Source organism: Polyodon spathula, chromosome 26 (genome assembly GCF_017654505.1).
Source record: "Polyodon spathula isolate WHYD16114869_AA chromosome 26, ASM1765450v1, whole genome shotgun sequence".
NCBI classification, from domain to species: domain Eukaryota; kingdom Metazoa; phylum Chordata; class Actinopteri; order Acipenseriformes; family Polyodontidae; genus Polyodon; species Polyodon spathula.
The window spans coordinates 20,006,488-20,021,501 of record NC_054559.1 but is presented as its reverse complement, the minus strand read 5'-3'; the positions used below and the strand labels follow the sequence as shown (position 1 = coordinate 20,021,501).

The following is a 15,014-nucleotide window of genomic DNA, read 5'->3' as shown; positions in this document are numbered from 1 at the left end:
AAGAATCAACACACAACGTGGTAAAGATTTCTTGTCAAGGTTTTTTTTTTTTTTTTCTTAGTTCTTCTATCTAACTATTGAGTATTTAAAGTTATGGATATAAATAGTAATACCCTTTACCATGGATTTGTAAATAATAATAATAATAATAATAATAATAATAATAATAATAATAATGGAAAATAATGAAAAAAGGAGAAAAGATGATGACATTTCTGGGATCCTGTCTATATGTCTCTATTGCAAACAGTACAGCGGGATGAAATGAAATTTGGTGTGTCTCAGTGTGTGTGTGTGCGTGTGTGTGCGTGTGTGTGTGTGTGCGTGTGTGTGCGTGTGCGTGTGCAGGATTACAGAAAAACCGAAATCAGACAGCTTGAAATGCGGTTTATTGTAGTAGGGTTGTGTTTGTGACCGTGCGAAAGGAGGCACAAAGAATTAGACAAAACAAGCAGAAAACAGGAGTGGAGGGATGTGTCGAGGGCGGCTTGGGAGGGGCTTGGAAAGTTCAGCTGTTGAGACGCGCACCCGAGCATTCCTCTGCAGGCTGCCGCCGCTGCTGCTACTGTTTCAGCAGGGGGGTGTTTGTTTGCTTTGTTTTTGTTTTGTGAAGGTTTTAATTATAAGAGAGGTGATTATACCGGCGGGATAGCTTGCAGAAAGTATTCCAACTGGTCTGTTTCAGCTGCTGTACTGCACTGCTGCTGCTACTCAGTTTTATTCGCTGTTTTGACAAAGGCGTGTTTTAAAGAAATAAAGTTTATTAAAAAAGCAAAGACGGAGGAAAGAAAGAGTCTTGAAATATGATCACCTTTTTGTTTCTGGGGCTTTGTGTTCTCAAAGTGGCAACTTCACTGACACGTAAGTACTCGTATTGTATGTACAGAATACAGCCGTGTTTCCACATCTCGGCTCTTCTGCGAGTTATAATATATAGTGTAAGTAGAATAGAATAGTTTGTCCCACTGTTTGCAGTGTTTCGTGCTGTCGAGGAGCACAGGGGGGCGGGAAGGATCTCAGTATAAAACTCCATTCTGTGCTCTATAACACGAGAAACATGCTCGTATTAATGCAGATATAGCCCGAACACGCTTTGCTTACTGCTGTCGCCCTGTAGAGTCGGGAAATACCTCAAACGAAATGCTCTCTAATATATGCAAAATAAATTAATAAATACACGCGTTAAAGTAGAAACAAAAAAGAAGGAGTAAATAAATAATATTTTAAATAATAATATACTAAAAAAAGGAACCCTATGGTAAACGGTTATTGTCCAGGTGCGCAGTGACACAATCTCTTAATGTTATTAATACATAAATAAATAATTGCAAAAACTGTGATACCAGTAAATAACCTAGAACATCAGAACTTGTTCTAAAATGTGTGTTCTAGAACAACGTGTGTTCTAGCATGATAGCCTGGAACATTCCCGTGCAGCAGCTGTGTTGTTCCAGTCGTAGCGTATTCCGTATAGAACCCAGGCTTTTTAATTGTTAGCGCATTGCAGCTACATTCAAACTCATCCCAGTATACCAGCAGCACAATTCAGCACATTGAAATCACACTGCAAATGCATTCAAACTCATCCCAATGTACCAGCAGCACAATTCAGCACATTGAAATCACACTGCAAATGCATTCAAACTCATCCCAATGTACCAGCAGCACAATTCAGCACATTGAAATCACACTGCAAATGCATTCAAACTCATCCCAATGTACCAGCAGCACAATTCAGCACATTGAAATCACACTGCAAATGCATTCAAACTCATCCCAATGTACCAGCAGCACAATTCAGCACATTGAAATCACACTGCAAATGCATTCAAACTCATCCCAATGTACCAGCAGCACAATTCAGCACATTGAAATCACACTGCAAAGCAGCAGCGACATGGTCAGCATTGATCTTCAGTTCCAGTAAGTGATGGGGCTGGTTTGGCAAGGGACCAGTATTGTGTGCAGCAGCCTGGCCCAGCCTGGAGACTCGGGTGCAATGTAAACACTGAGCTGTTTAAAGAGACGCGGGGATTAACAGGCTCTCACGGGTATAATCCGATAGAATAATAAAACGTGTGTGCTTCTGAGATTACAGATCTCCTGTAACCCCCTGGGTTGGACATGGCGAACCAGCAGCACACACTGTGCTTTTACAAGTTGCCAGCTCAATAGGTAGGAATGCGTGCTGCCTGAGCCCTGATGCAGCTCGTTCCTGCGGTTTTGAGGCATGGCCGATTGCCAGCGTCTGAGTCTGATGTACGACAGAAGCAGCGAGGGTGTTTTTCCATTGTATCGCCCACAGTACTGGCCCTATAGAACCGCCAGCAATGCCCAGCGCTGGTACAGGCTGCTCCGAGCTGATGGTTTGGTAGTTTTGAGCTGGCCTTTGTAATCTCCTCCTAGCGGCTGTTGAGTTAATAGTGTAGGCACGTGCTTGTCTCTCGACTGCAGGGCTTGCTCAGGTTCGCATCCAGCCCTTGCCTTTCCATTGAATTCACTGAGCTGCCAGTCCAGGAGATGAGGTGTCTGGTTGAGGAGCTGCTTAAACGGGTGAAAAAAAAATAATAGGCGCTACAGTGACTAGAAACGCAAACAACCTGCACCACTGTTAAGCATTTTAATAGTTCTGTGTGAAAGTAGAACACGTAAACACACCGATAAGTGGTGCCTTTCCATTACTTCCCTAGAGTTTGCCTCGATCTACCCGCTGGACCCGGCTCTGCCGATCGGCTCCTCTCTGACGGCAACGTGCACAGTGAGCTCGGAGCTGGGCCTGGAAGCCAGGACTCTGTACTGGACCCTGAACAGCAAGCGCCTCCCCAGCGAGAGCTACACCGTCCTGAACCGCACGGCTCTCGCAGTCTCCCTGCAACGGCTCAACGGCTCCCGCCAGCAATCGGGGGACAACCTCGTGTGCCACAGTGCCGACGGGCACATCCTCGCCGGCTCCTGCGTCTACGTGGGGAGTGAGTTTCACTTCGGTCCCGGGGTCACAGGGGTGGCCAAAGCTGGCTCTTCCACTCCTGGTCTTTGTTTCAACCCTGTTCTAAATTGTTTAATTGAATCACCCAGAACCCTGCAGGAGCTGATGATCTCATTGCACCTGTTAAACCTGGAGTGGAATGAGCCTCCAGGAGTGGGATTGGTCACTCCTTCTTTATATTACTATATTATTCACACTGAACTCGCCATAGATTTCAAATAACTCTGTGGCACCTTGATTTGAACATGTTGTCATCTTAGTGATGGGACAAATATTTGCTTTAGAATGATTGAATATTTGAATGTTTTAAATAATAACAGAATGTGAACAAACTCATGCACCTCCTGGCACTAGAAGGGCAGGGCAGCCCCCTCAGCGAAAGGAGTTTGTGACGCGTTCTTTTATTTTGTGTCACCAGTGCCCCCAGAGAAACCAGTGAACCTCAGCTGCTGGTCCAGGAACACCAAGGATCTGACGTGCAGATGGGTCCCAGGCGGGAATGGGGAGACCTTCCTGAGGACCAAGTACACCCTCAAGTACAAACTGCGGTAGGGAATCAGGCTCCTGGTGTGTGGAACAAAGCTCCTGTAACATAGGACTGGCAACTAGATTTGTAAGGGTAAATGAATGCAGACTTTTCCTTCCTTTGTCTAGGTGGTACGGTCACGAGAAGGAGTGTGAGGACTATAACCAGGGGGAGCCCTACTCCTGCTACATCCCGAGAGACCTGGCCCTGTTCACGCCGTACGAGATCTGGGTGGAGGCATCCAATCAGCTGGGAGCGGCCGGCTCTGATGTCACCATCCTTGATATCCTGGATGTGGGTAAGAGTGCGGCTCCCTGTACTCTCCACAGCGCCCAGCGATGAACGCAAATCAGTACAATCAGACAAACATGTACTCTGTCCGGTTTTCAGATCGCATGACGTGAGTTAGAACACACCTCTGGCAGAACAGGGGTTAACTCTGAGTGGTTTCTGAGTTTCCGAACCTTACTTAGCTCCTTAAGCTTTTGTTTTTTTTTTTGGGATGAAAAATACAGCGGATTTATTGCTCTGTGAAAATAAACGAGACGGGTCCCTTTGAATTAAATATGGGGTTTGGGATCAAACAGAGTTTAGAAGCTGAAGTGATTGCCAGGAAAACCAGCTGAGACGAGGCAGATGAGAGTGGGGGGGGGGGGGGGGTTGACCAGACTGTCTCACTCCTTCTGGGGGAAGATAGAGGATGAGGAGGAGCGTCTGTGCGGAGACTCAGAAGAGAGAGGCTCAGTTTCTTTTGTGGAAAGATGATGAAACTCACCCTGCTCCCGATCCAGCGCCTTGCAAACAACTCTGCACAAGGTTTCTAGATGTTCTAATAATGCATACCAGTCGCTGGCTGAAATGTTTGAGGGTTCAATTAAAAACTGGCCAGGACATTAAAGGACTTTTTGAAGATCCTCTTTCAAAGATCGGGGCTGAGTGAGCTTAGCTGCCTTGCAGTTCTGGCTAGTTCAGCTTCGATCACAAGGGAGATGGGCTTGGGGTCTCCACTCGGGCTTCAGTCCGCAGAACCAAACCAGCAGGCAGTCCAGTTGGCTGCAGTTGAGATTGCATTACAAAGAGAGAAGGTACCATGAGTGCTGCTGCACTGTGTTCGTCCAGAACTTTAAACGCTGGCTCATAAAACTGTTCTCTTCCGAGTCTAGCAGAGAAAAATTGCAGCAAAAGTGTCAAAACGTTTGATTCCGTAAACATGTGCCACTGTATTTTTGCACTTATATTTGCATTTTTGCCATGCTTTCCCCATGGTAATACGGTGCGTTTACAGGTTTGATTATTAGTATTCTTTACCATACTTCCCCATGCTGTGCCATGCTTTCGCTGTGCTATGCTTTGCAATGCTTTTACTGTAGTGGAATATCCACTCCCTTGCAACACTCTGATGGCTCCTGTTCAAATAATAACTTGAGTGTCTCCCCCCCTCTGCAGTGACCACAGACCCCCCCTCGGACGTGCAGGTGAGCCGGGTGGGGGAGCTGGAGGACCAGCTGAGCGTGCGCTGGAGCACCCCCCCCGCCCTCAAGGACTTCCTCTTCCAGGCCAAGTACCAGATCCGCTATCGCGTGGAGGACAGCTCCGAGTGGAAGGTGAGGCCGCTGATCCGCCCTGCTCTTTGCGGGGTTAGAGATTCCCCCGCCTAGCTGAACTTTATTTCATTCCCGACCCTCTCTCCCTCTCCCTTTCTCTCACTCTCCCTGCAGGTGGTGGATGACGTCGGGAATCAGACCTCGTGCCGGCTGGCCGGGCTCAAGTCCGGCACGGTGTACTTCGTCCAGGTGCGCTGCAACCCTGTGGGGATCTACGGCTCAAAGAAAGCTGGCATCTGGAGCGACTGGAGCAACCCCACTGCCGCATCCACGCCGAGGAGCGGTGAGCCACCCAGGGGAGGGAATCAGAACCAGGGACACCTCCTCATGAGAACTCCCTGCTATAAAGCCATCATTAAGGGCCATGAGACATCTTCAGTATTAGGTTTTGAAGTCTCAGTGTAGCACTTAAAGGGTATTCTTTTTAAATCTAGGGGATTAACTCGAATGTGTTGCGTGTAGGATCCTGGATTTAGCAGGGTGTGTGATTCTCATATTTCCAGGATTTCAAAGCTGGTTTATGATGTTTGCCTGTGGCGCTCTGGGTATTTAGAAAGGTATTTTGGTGACGTCAAGATCATGCACAGCTTCAAAGAAAATACTTAAAATCAATAAGTTGGAAAACTGAGCTGGAAAAATTGAACTGGAGGTGTTTAAAGCAGCAGGACATCTGCTCCTCTCAGCTGAGCTATTGAATTACACATTCACAAATCCTGATTTATTACTGAAGATTCAGTCAGCCTAAGCCATTCCTCTGTGTGACCCCCCCCCGGCTTCCTCTCTCCCGTGTGCTCTCAGATCGGCTGGGAGCCGGCGTGTGCGACCCTAAGGCTGGCGAGCAGAACTCCACCCTGCGCCGGGAGCTCAAGCAGTTCTTCGGCTGGGTGAGGAAACACGCCTACGGCTGCACGGGCCTCAGCATCAAGCTGTACGACCAGTGGAGGGTGTGGCTGCAGAAATCACACAAAACTCGCAACCAGGTAGGTAAGGAGCCCTTTGACTTTTTTTTCCCATACTGCTCTGAAGCGGGAACGGTGGGGCGGGAATCTCTTTGGGAGCCATTCCCTAGTAGAAACAAACAACAGAGGAGGCCAGTGATTAACAGGGTTCATGCTAAAAAGGACTCCAAATCCTCGACCAGCACTGCTTACATGTGGCTGGCTCTGATTGGTCTGTCAGGTGTCAGTGGCTGGCTCTGATTGGTCTGTCAGGCATCAGAGGCCCACTCATTCCGTCAGACTGCTTGGCTCACCTCTCTGCTACAGCCTAGTGCTCACGACTTGGGGAATTAACTGGGAAACTGATACAATGGGAGCCCCACAGCTGGGAGATCAGAGACAGATTACAAACAAAGGCATCTTCACAGCAGATGACAGATCTGCCATAACTTGCACCCAGCTTCATTAATACAGCTGCCTGTGGCAGGTTTGCAAGAACAACCCCCTGACCTGGATTCAAAGAGCCCCCCCATTGACTGAGTGTTGACACACCTAACTTGAACTATACTGTTCTTCTTTCAGATACTACAAGGAGATAAATCCTAGCCAATCTGTACAAACCATCTCAGAAAAATATACTGGACTTATTACGGTACTTGGAGAAAAAGCCAACCTTTGCCAGCTGTGATGTCATGGTACAGAAACAGATTGAATGCTGGGAAGACTTTGGTTAATCACATGCACTGTAACGGTGTTCAATACCTCTTTGCAAAGCATTTCTGTATTTTTTGCTCTACTGGAGTCGTGTCCCCCCCCAAGTCATTTTCCATTGCAGTGTGTAGACAGATAGCACATTGAACTCCAGAATCTAGTTTCCTGCTCATTCCAGAATCCAGGACAAGAATCTTGGGAAGCTTCCCTGCAAGTGCCGGCCAAAAATGAAATATTTACCACGGAAGTCGTTTCACCTTTAATGGTCGATTTGCGGAAGCGATCTCCTCTGTTGCCCCATTCTTACTGGTGCCCTTTGTAACCCGTGCAATGTTGCTTATTCTAAAGTCATTTTTCCTGCTTTGCAGCCCTTTGTTTTAATGCGAGCATCATCGGTAAACGACACCAGTCTTCAGCGAGTTGTTAAGCATTATGAGAAGCGATACATTTTAAATGTGATTAAGCAAAGCTGCTCACATTAAAAAGAAAACAGACAGCATTAAATACAGTACGAGTGAACGGGACTCTCTCCAAGGGGTTTTGAATAAGGAAACACCATTGCTGTACATTGAGAACGTCATAATCTGTAGGCTTTTGGTTAATAATTTCAATCACTTCCCGACACTGCTTTGAATTGATAGTTCAGCATTCTCACAGCAAATAAACACAAACATTGTGTGATCAGCAGGTATCGATCGTGGACGACCATCGTTCTTTCAGCATGTGTTGATGCGGTGTGCATTACCTAGGTGTGGTGGAGAGGTTACAAGGAAAAGTCAGTTATCTTGCAGGTCACAGGGAGCATTGTCATTGTTATAAAGAAAACTAAATACAACAGAGGTCAGATATTTTTTCAATTGTTTTTATTCTGTGCTGGACAGCCTAAGGCTGTTGGAAACCGAAGCATTTTGTTCAGTTACCAATAAATAAAAAAAAATACAAATAAATCACGTGTCTTGTGGTTTCTGAGACGCAGATGGAACTTGATGTTGGAGCGACCGAGAACCAGATGCATGGTCCGGTGTCAAGAGAGAATGGATCTTGTTTGTTTGTTTGTTTCTGGATGACCAATGTTTCATTTTAGCACAGTACGAGCAGGATCAGAAGTGTCCAGTCCCGGTCCTGGAGGCTCATTCCATTCCAGGTTTTGACAGGTAAAATGAGATCATGAACTTCTGCAGGGTCTGGAGGGAGTTTGAATTGATAAACAATTTCGAACAGGGTTGGAACAAAGACCAGGAATGGAGGGAACACCTTTGGCTGCTCTTGGGCTGGATTCTCAAAGGCATTTACCCCAAACCATCATTAGCAGAAATTTTACATGAAAAAACCTGAAACACTAAATTAAGTTCTCAAAACAATTAAAAACAATTTAAGACTATTTACAAGTTAAAAATTTTAGTTGTTTATTTATCTGGTTTGTGTAACCTTAGCTAACCTGACAATTTGGAGCAATTTTTGGACCCCATGCATCTGAACAGTATAACTTGGGGGGGGGGGAATCAGTCGATCTCGCTTCTTCATTGTGGAAACCTTGGGTGTCCTTCACCAAACTATACATAATTCTCACCAAGAACACCAGAGCTCTGCTTTAATAAAGGCATTTAGTGCCACAGACAGGTCAAGTGCACACAGGAAAAAAGTGGAGTGCATCAGTCTCCGTGAACGTCCGTCCGTGACGCTCCTCTCTCGCCTCGCTCACGAACACTGCCAGGGAACATCACTCCAGCTCCTCAGAATCGTACTTGAAGTCCTGAAGGATTTCACTTAATGCTTCCACTGTTTTAATTATCCTGGGGCAAGCAGGGAGGTGGGGAGAAACAGAAAGACAGGGAAAGGGAATAAGACTCTTATTAAATGAGTTTAATAAGCCACACCTGAGCTTGTTACCTATACACTGTGGCTGATCAAGCTCAGGGTAAAACCTGGAAGGGGTGACTCTGTAATACGAGTCTTATTTCCATCCTGTTTTAAGGCAAGACTATAAGAAACTGGGGGCTAGTTTCACACACCCTGATTAACACTAATCTTGGACTGCCTTACCCAGCTAGCTAGCCCAAGATTAGTGCTAATCAGGTCTGTGAAACCTATGCAATCCGAGTCTTATTTCTATCCCTGGAAAGACAAGTCAGCTGCAGGGAATGATTTCATAGCAGTTTGATTCGCCACAGGCTTTCCTGTGAGCATGCATTGTAGGCTGCCTGTACACAGAACGGATCTAGCTTTCCTGTTCATACCACGAGCATTCATACAAGTCTGAGTCTAACATGCAGTGGCTGTTTTTCTTCTTAGTGCAATAATTCACATCAAACGAAAGCTCACTGTGAAAGGGTCGGTGTTTCATGACACTGTTTTCATTCTCTTTTAGACACAATTGTTAGCTACTAGGTCAACGAGGAGCTGCAGCCGTTTCTCTTACTTCTGCCTGAGTTCCTGCACCAGCTCTGGCCCGCTCTCGTCTTCCGGATGATCCACGACATTCTGCTTCGCAAGCTGCAGCTTGGCAGTCTGGAAGGGGCAAACAGAACCATCCAGATCAGAACACTGCAGGTGACTCCCGAGTGAGGTCAACGCGACACGGCCACCCAAAACGTCTTTGCATCAGACGGAAAATGACGCACTGACAGATAGGCAAACAGACTGATGCTGGCTGACAGACAGACAGACACAGGGTGACAGACTGATAGTGTGATAGATGATACATTGATAAGACTGTGAGACTGACAGACAAATAGATAGATAGACAGAGACAGGCTGATTGACACTCAGGTAGATAGATAGGCTGATGGCCAGGCAGATCGATATACAAACTTACACAGACCGACAGGAGGACAGACAGGGTGCTGTACCACACAAAGCCCTCTTACCAGCTCCAGCTTGTGCCTCTCCTTCTCCTGCAGCTTCTCGATGTGCTCCGACAGGTCTGGCCGCTCACACTCCTTGTGCAGGCGCTCCTTTATCTCAATCAGCTCCTTGGAGATGCCGCTGAACGCCAGCGTGATCTCGTGCACCAGCTGCCGGTAGCGCTGAAAATCATAGTGCGGTGCCGTCCGGAGGTACGCCTCGTGCCCCCTGACGCGAGAGAAGCAAGGAAATAAATCAGCAGGGGCACTTATTACAGGGGCTCAGACTCCCACTGCACAGTGGTTTCAGCCCCTCCTGGCTTCACTACGAGTTTAATAAGACAACACCTGGGCTTGTTACCTCTGCACTGTGGCTAATCAAGCTCGTAGTAAAACCTGGAACTGGTGACAATGCTATGCAACAGGAGTCTTATTCCCATCCCTGCATTAAGATAACACTCTGAGAAACTGAGTGCTAGTGTCACACACCCTGATCAGCAGTAATCTTGGACTGCCTTGTCTAAGGTAACATTACCAAGATTAGCGGTAATCGGGGTCTGTGAAAACTTTAGGTACATCAAACAAAAGTTTGTCCACTTCTTATAAATGTAACGGCAGGATACTGATGTGAGCAAACAGAAAAAAAGACAAACATCTAATAACAAATATCGACAAGCTGCAGTCTTGAAGCTCGTCTGCAAACAGATTCGTGTCGGAAGCGACCCTCGTGAAAGTGTGCAGGCTTCTTACAGCCCTGCTGCTGGCTTTGAAAACTCACTCTTCAAAAAGCCTGTAGGCCTCCACCCGCTCAGCCTGGAGAGCATAGAGCCGCTGCACCAGGGATCTGCAGCCTGTCCCGGCCTGAAACAAAGAGATAGCAGGTGACATGCATCGGAGGAGTCCAGCGCCTCATGCAATACCTGCTGTGAATAAGGGTTAGAGGCTTGCATGGTTAGGGTAGGGGCTAGCGTTAGGGTAATAACATGGGAATCTCAGTGCTGTAAAGGGGTCGCTGGGATGGAAATGAGACTCCCACTGATCCATTCCTGGAAAATAAAAATTGCACAACGTTTTTTTTTTTTATCACTGTCCATATACACGCTCATTATGACTGTATACGTCATTTTGACATTGTGTGTAACTCACCGGCATTGCTGTGTTATCGTCCTTCTGCAGCTTTCCAAAATGTGTCAGAAATCCTCGGTACTATTTCGACAGAACTGTCTGTACTCGGTACGATGATTTGATTTAGCAAATCGTGTTTAATTAGTTAGCTTACCCAGTACCGAACACACACACGGTTATCTATCTATCTATCTAGCTATCTATTTATTTATTTAGTTAGTTATTCGACTCACTGTTGCTCTACTAAACATAGAGCTTTCCTTTTACCAAACAAACCTCCCCTGAAAAACACGTGTCCTCCCTGCACAGCCAAGAACTTCCGGCGTGGAGAGCGACACTGCGCCTGCGTACCGTCCTTCATAATCATAAGAAATAGAAGTCCGCGTGTTAGGGTTTCTTTAAATATAATATTGTCCAGGTTATTGTTAATGTCATTAGTAGTAGAGGTATCTCATTGACTGTCCTATTTGCATACTATATTACAATATCTGCAGAGTCAAAATGCAGTGATAAGCTTTTATCCTATTTAAAATGTTTGATTTAGGTTATAAATAAACGTTTTGGTAGTATCACTGTACAGCAGTCGTCTTATATATATATATATATATATATTATCTATATATATATATGCATATATATATATATATTTGAATCGCGACTGAATCAAGGAGAGGCGAATTGTGACTAGCAAAAGGCTAAAGTCTTTATTTATTCTAATATTATTATTATTATAAAACTATTTATATCTTCAAACTAAAGAACAAGTACTACTACTGTACTTGAAAAATATATACAGTCAGTTGTGTGCCTTCTTTTATGCTGATAGCACACTTTTATTACATGTGTTTTGTCTTTTGGTTTAATCTTTCAAATCTAAAAATGACGTTTTATTTTTTTAAATAAATTTGACAGCTGTTGAGTTTCACCCGTTTGAATGAGACAGTATTGACAGCACTTTTTTATTTTTAAATAAAGGACGTTTTCGAGAGAGAATTAGCGAGGTTGACGGTGAAAGTTGAAATACAGGAGAAAATAAATGGGAACCAAAAACAAACAAACAAACAAAAAAACAACAACAAAAAAAAAAACACAAAGTAATAAATCCGTATTGCAAATTAGAATTTGTTTTTAGCAAGTTAAATAAAGCTAACTTGAAAAGCCATTGTGAAAGCAGTGTCCGCTTGGAAGAGAGAAGAGACGAGGCGTGTAAACGTGTTGCAGATTTTCATAAGAAAACGCTTTCGTGTTCAGATATAATGTTACTGAAGCCACGTTTAAAATTGCGTGGCAACTGGCAAAAGGTATACAAAATAATAAAAACTTTTACAGACAGAGAACTGATGGGCAGCATTTCCTAGATTCACTGTAGATTTTAAGAATGAGTTGATTTTTAAAACGCTCCCCCAAATAATCAGACTCAACAGCTGCAAGACGTGGAAACGATATCCCAAGACCTGATTATTCAGCAGCGCCCTGGGCTTGATAATGCTGAATATTTCAGCCCAGCGCCACCAGACGAGTCCGCAAGCTCCTAAAACACAGAGAATATAATTGTTTGGGTTGGCAGTTAATTTCCTGTGCGTTTTTACAATGGTAAATTCTGGAGGAAATGCTTTCAATACTGCCTCTTCTTCCTGGCTAAACGCGGGGAGAGGATATTTACAAGCAACTGAAGAGAGTATAGTGGACAGGCAGAAATATTGACTTGAAGAAGCTTGTGCATATAACGACTGACGGGCACCGTCTGTGGTTGGAAAAGAAAACGCTTAAAGACAGACTGGAGTCCTCATTTATTTTTCTCATCACTGCATAATACACCAGTGATTGCGCTTGTCGGAAAATCCGCACATGTCTATGGTAACAGTCAGGTTTAAAAGGGCTTAACTCGACAGTCGGTGGCTGCAGCGACGCCTCTGTTTCTACAAAAACGCTCTGCTATTTTACATTGAAAGGCGTCATACATAATATCTTCAATTCGGATCCAGTTACATACACACGTCATGAAAACGCTGCATTTATCGCTCTTCTGCCAGATTTTACATTTCTCCTTTGCAGAGATCTAGTATTAACAGTCACAGTGCTGCGTCAGATCATTAATTAATTTTTTGAGCGAAATTATTAATTATATAATATATATATCTATATATATATATATAGTATACAACGTTTGTAATATATAATAATATGTAATTGTCGTTAATTATTAACATTATTATTATTATTATGATTAACAGCGTGTGGGCCAGAAAAAAAAAAAACAGTGAGGTTCTACCGAGATTTGAACTCGGATCGCTGGATTCAAAGTCCAGAGTGCTAACCATTACACCATAGAACCTGCCATGCAAGCACCATAAGAAATTGCTGGAAACAAAAAGAACCCAAAAAACCCGTAGTGGTCTCAGCTCCTCACCTATATTCTACTACAGGTACTGAGGTGAAATGCCCTTTATTAGTATGTAAGCTACTGAAATAGCGGCTTGGTGTTTTATTGCCATGGTATGAACAGTAGATGTCGCTATTACTAACAGTACTTAGAGATAATACATATAAAACGATTTATTTATTGTACTAAATACGTGTAGCGTGGTCAGAGTTCTTTACATCGGATTGTCACGTCAAAACTTCACAGGTCTCAGTGGCAGAATGACTTCGTGGAGCGACAGAGCCCAGGTGGAAATGCTGAATTATAGATCTGAATTACAGACCACGCCGTGCTGTATTAGAGCCCATAGGCGGTTCTATGGTGTAATGGTTAGCACTCTGGACTCTGAATCCAGCGATCCGAGTTCAAATCTCGGTAGGACCTGGGCTTATCTTCTTTTATTTAAAAGTAATTTAAATTCACAGTGCATTGCACCTCAGTATCCAATTTTTTTTTTTTTGGCAAATTAAAAAAAAAAAAAAAAGGTATTTGCAGTTATCATTGTATTCAGAGTAAACTCCATTCAGCGAAATTGTTGCAAACCCCCCCAGAATGCATCGCAATGCCTCTAGCTGCTGTAATGTATAAACCTCCGCAATTAACCCTATAAATACAGCTAGTCGTTCATTTAGTAAAACAATGACACGGGTTTTGAGATTCCTGATAACTTGATAAAAAAAAAGAGTTATAATTGATTTTATATTTCATAAAACACTAAAGTCTTGCTATATATCGCTTGTTTGCTGTGTGTAAATACTAAAATTGGAAAGATATAGAAAGGTTGACAACACACACATGCATTAAGTGGTTTATGTTAACTGGTTATTTGACTCACAACAAAACGTTTATGCAGCACCTTTCCAGACAAGAAGTCCTTTATCGAGTCTTCAGGCTGACCCAGCGAATTTGAGGCTGCTGTTCAGACTCGTGTCTGCAGAGGAGGTTTGAAATCCGTGCCGGACTGGGACTGCGACAGCCCGGCAAAAGGTAAAGTACGGGCAGGGAGATACCGGTAACAGACTGGTTCTCGTTTGCTTTGACGACAGGTTCTGTGTTTGACCACTAGGTGTCAGTCAAGTATTATCGTAAAAAGACCATCCCTAATACTAGAACAGATTAAATTGCTCCAATTTCAGTAATTTGCAATGTACAATTAAGGGTGAATGTACACGTCTACTATAAATACAGGGATATAAAAAAAACTAAAAACGAATCTTGAGCTTGAACAGTTTTTATCATATTTGCCTTTAATCTTCCAACATGTTAGTACAGTAGTGCCTTCATTTGCAATATCCCAACGGAAAATGTGTCACCTGCCTATAAAAGGCGATTTCAATTTAAATCTGTACAAAAAAAACCCTCTTGCATCACAAAATCCATGAATCGTTGTGAGTTGTTGGAACCAACCTCAAATCTATTGTACCCGGTATTGCTGGAGACCTTCTGTTGGCAATATTAGCCATACAGCACAGGCCTGCACCAATCAATGCATGAACCCCTATAACGCAGCAAGATGAATTATTATATCCATGTATGTTTATGCACAGAAATCTGATAAAAAAAGAAACGGCCATGAATCATTTCTGACAGGTCCTTTGGGTTGCTGAATGTAATTATATATACAAAAAAAAAATACTGATTTCAAAAATAACCCTCAATGGAATGAAATTGGAAACGGTTTCTTCGATTGCTGTTGACACGCAGTGGGAGGGATGGGGGTATTACTTTATATTAAAACGTACTTTTTCTCCAGAGTTTTTCTTTTCTCCCTCAATCTGTAATGTTGGCAGCTGCTCCAATCAGGAAACAGCTTCTCGCTAGATGGTTAGGAATTCAATATGGCTATCCGTTAATGACCT

The 15,014-nt window shown here is 43.9% G+C and overlaps 2 protein-coding genes and 2 non-coding genes across 5 annotated transcripts; 2 read left to right on the top strand and 2 right to left on the bottom strand.

The window, feature by feature from the left end:
• Positions 1-470: 470 nt before the first annotated feature.
• LOC121300862 (cytokine receptor-like factor 1) lies at positions 471-7,712 on the top strand. Of its 2 annotated transcripts, none has more exons than XM_041229807.1 (8): positions 471-861; positions 2,691-2,969; positions 3,405-3,534; positions 3,641-3,810; positions 4,959-5,116; positions 5,231-5,399; positions 5,915-6,100; positions 6,637-7,712. In XM_041229807.1, exons 1-8 carry the CDS (start codon positions 804-806, stop codon positions 6,651-6,653), a joined length of 1,167 nt encoding a protein of 388 aa, XP_041085741.1. In that variant the 5' UTR covers positions 471-803; the 3' UTR covers positions 6,654-7,712. The 2 variants fall into 2 exon arrangements, with proteins under 2 accessions (XP_041085741.1, XP_041085740.1); XM_041229806.1 differs by having other exon boundaries at positions 473-861; positions 5,915-6,096.
• Positions 7,713-7,809: 97 nt separating this feature from the next.
• On the bottom strand, positions 7,810-11,041 carry rex1bd (required for excision 1-B domain containing). The gene is made up of 5 exons (XM_041229808.1): positions 10,755-11,041; positions 10,387-10,469; positions 9,633-9,837; positions 9,185-9,273; positions 7,810-8,558 (listed from the first exon to the last, which is right to left on the bottom strand). The coding sequence occupies exons 1-5, from the start codon at positions 10,758-10,760 to the stop codon at positions 8,486-8,488; spliced, it is 456 nt and encodes a 151-aa protein (XP_041085742.1). The 5' UTR covers positions 10,761-11,041; the 3' UTR covers positions 7,810-8,485.
• A 1,955-nt stretch (positions 11,042-12,996) lies between these two features.
• Positions 12,997-13,068, bottom strand: trnaq-uug. Its single transcript has one exon. It is a non-coding gene; the product is annotated as a tRNA-Gln (tRNA).
• Positions 13,069-13,467: 399 nt separating this feature from the next.
• trnaq-cug lies at positions 13,468-13,539 on the top strand. Its single transcript has one exon. It is a non-coding gene; the product is annotated as a tRNA-Gln (tRNA).
• Positions 13,540-15,014: the final 1,475 nt, after the last annotated feature.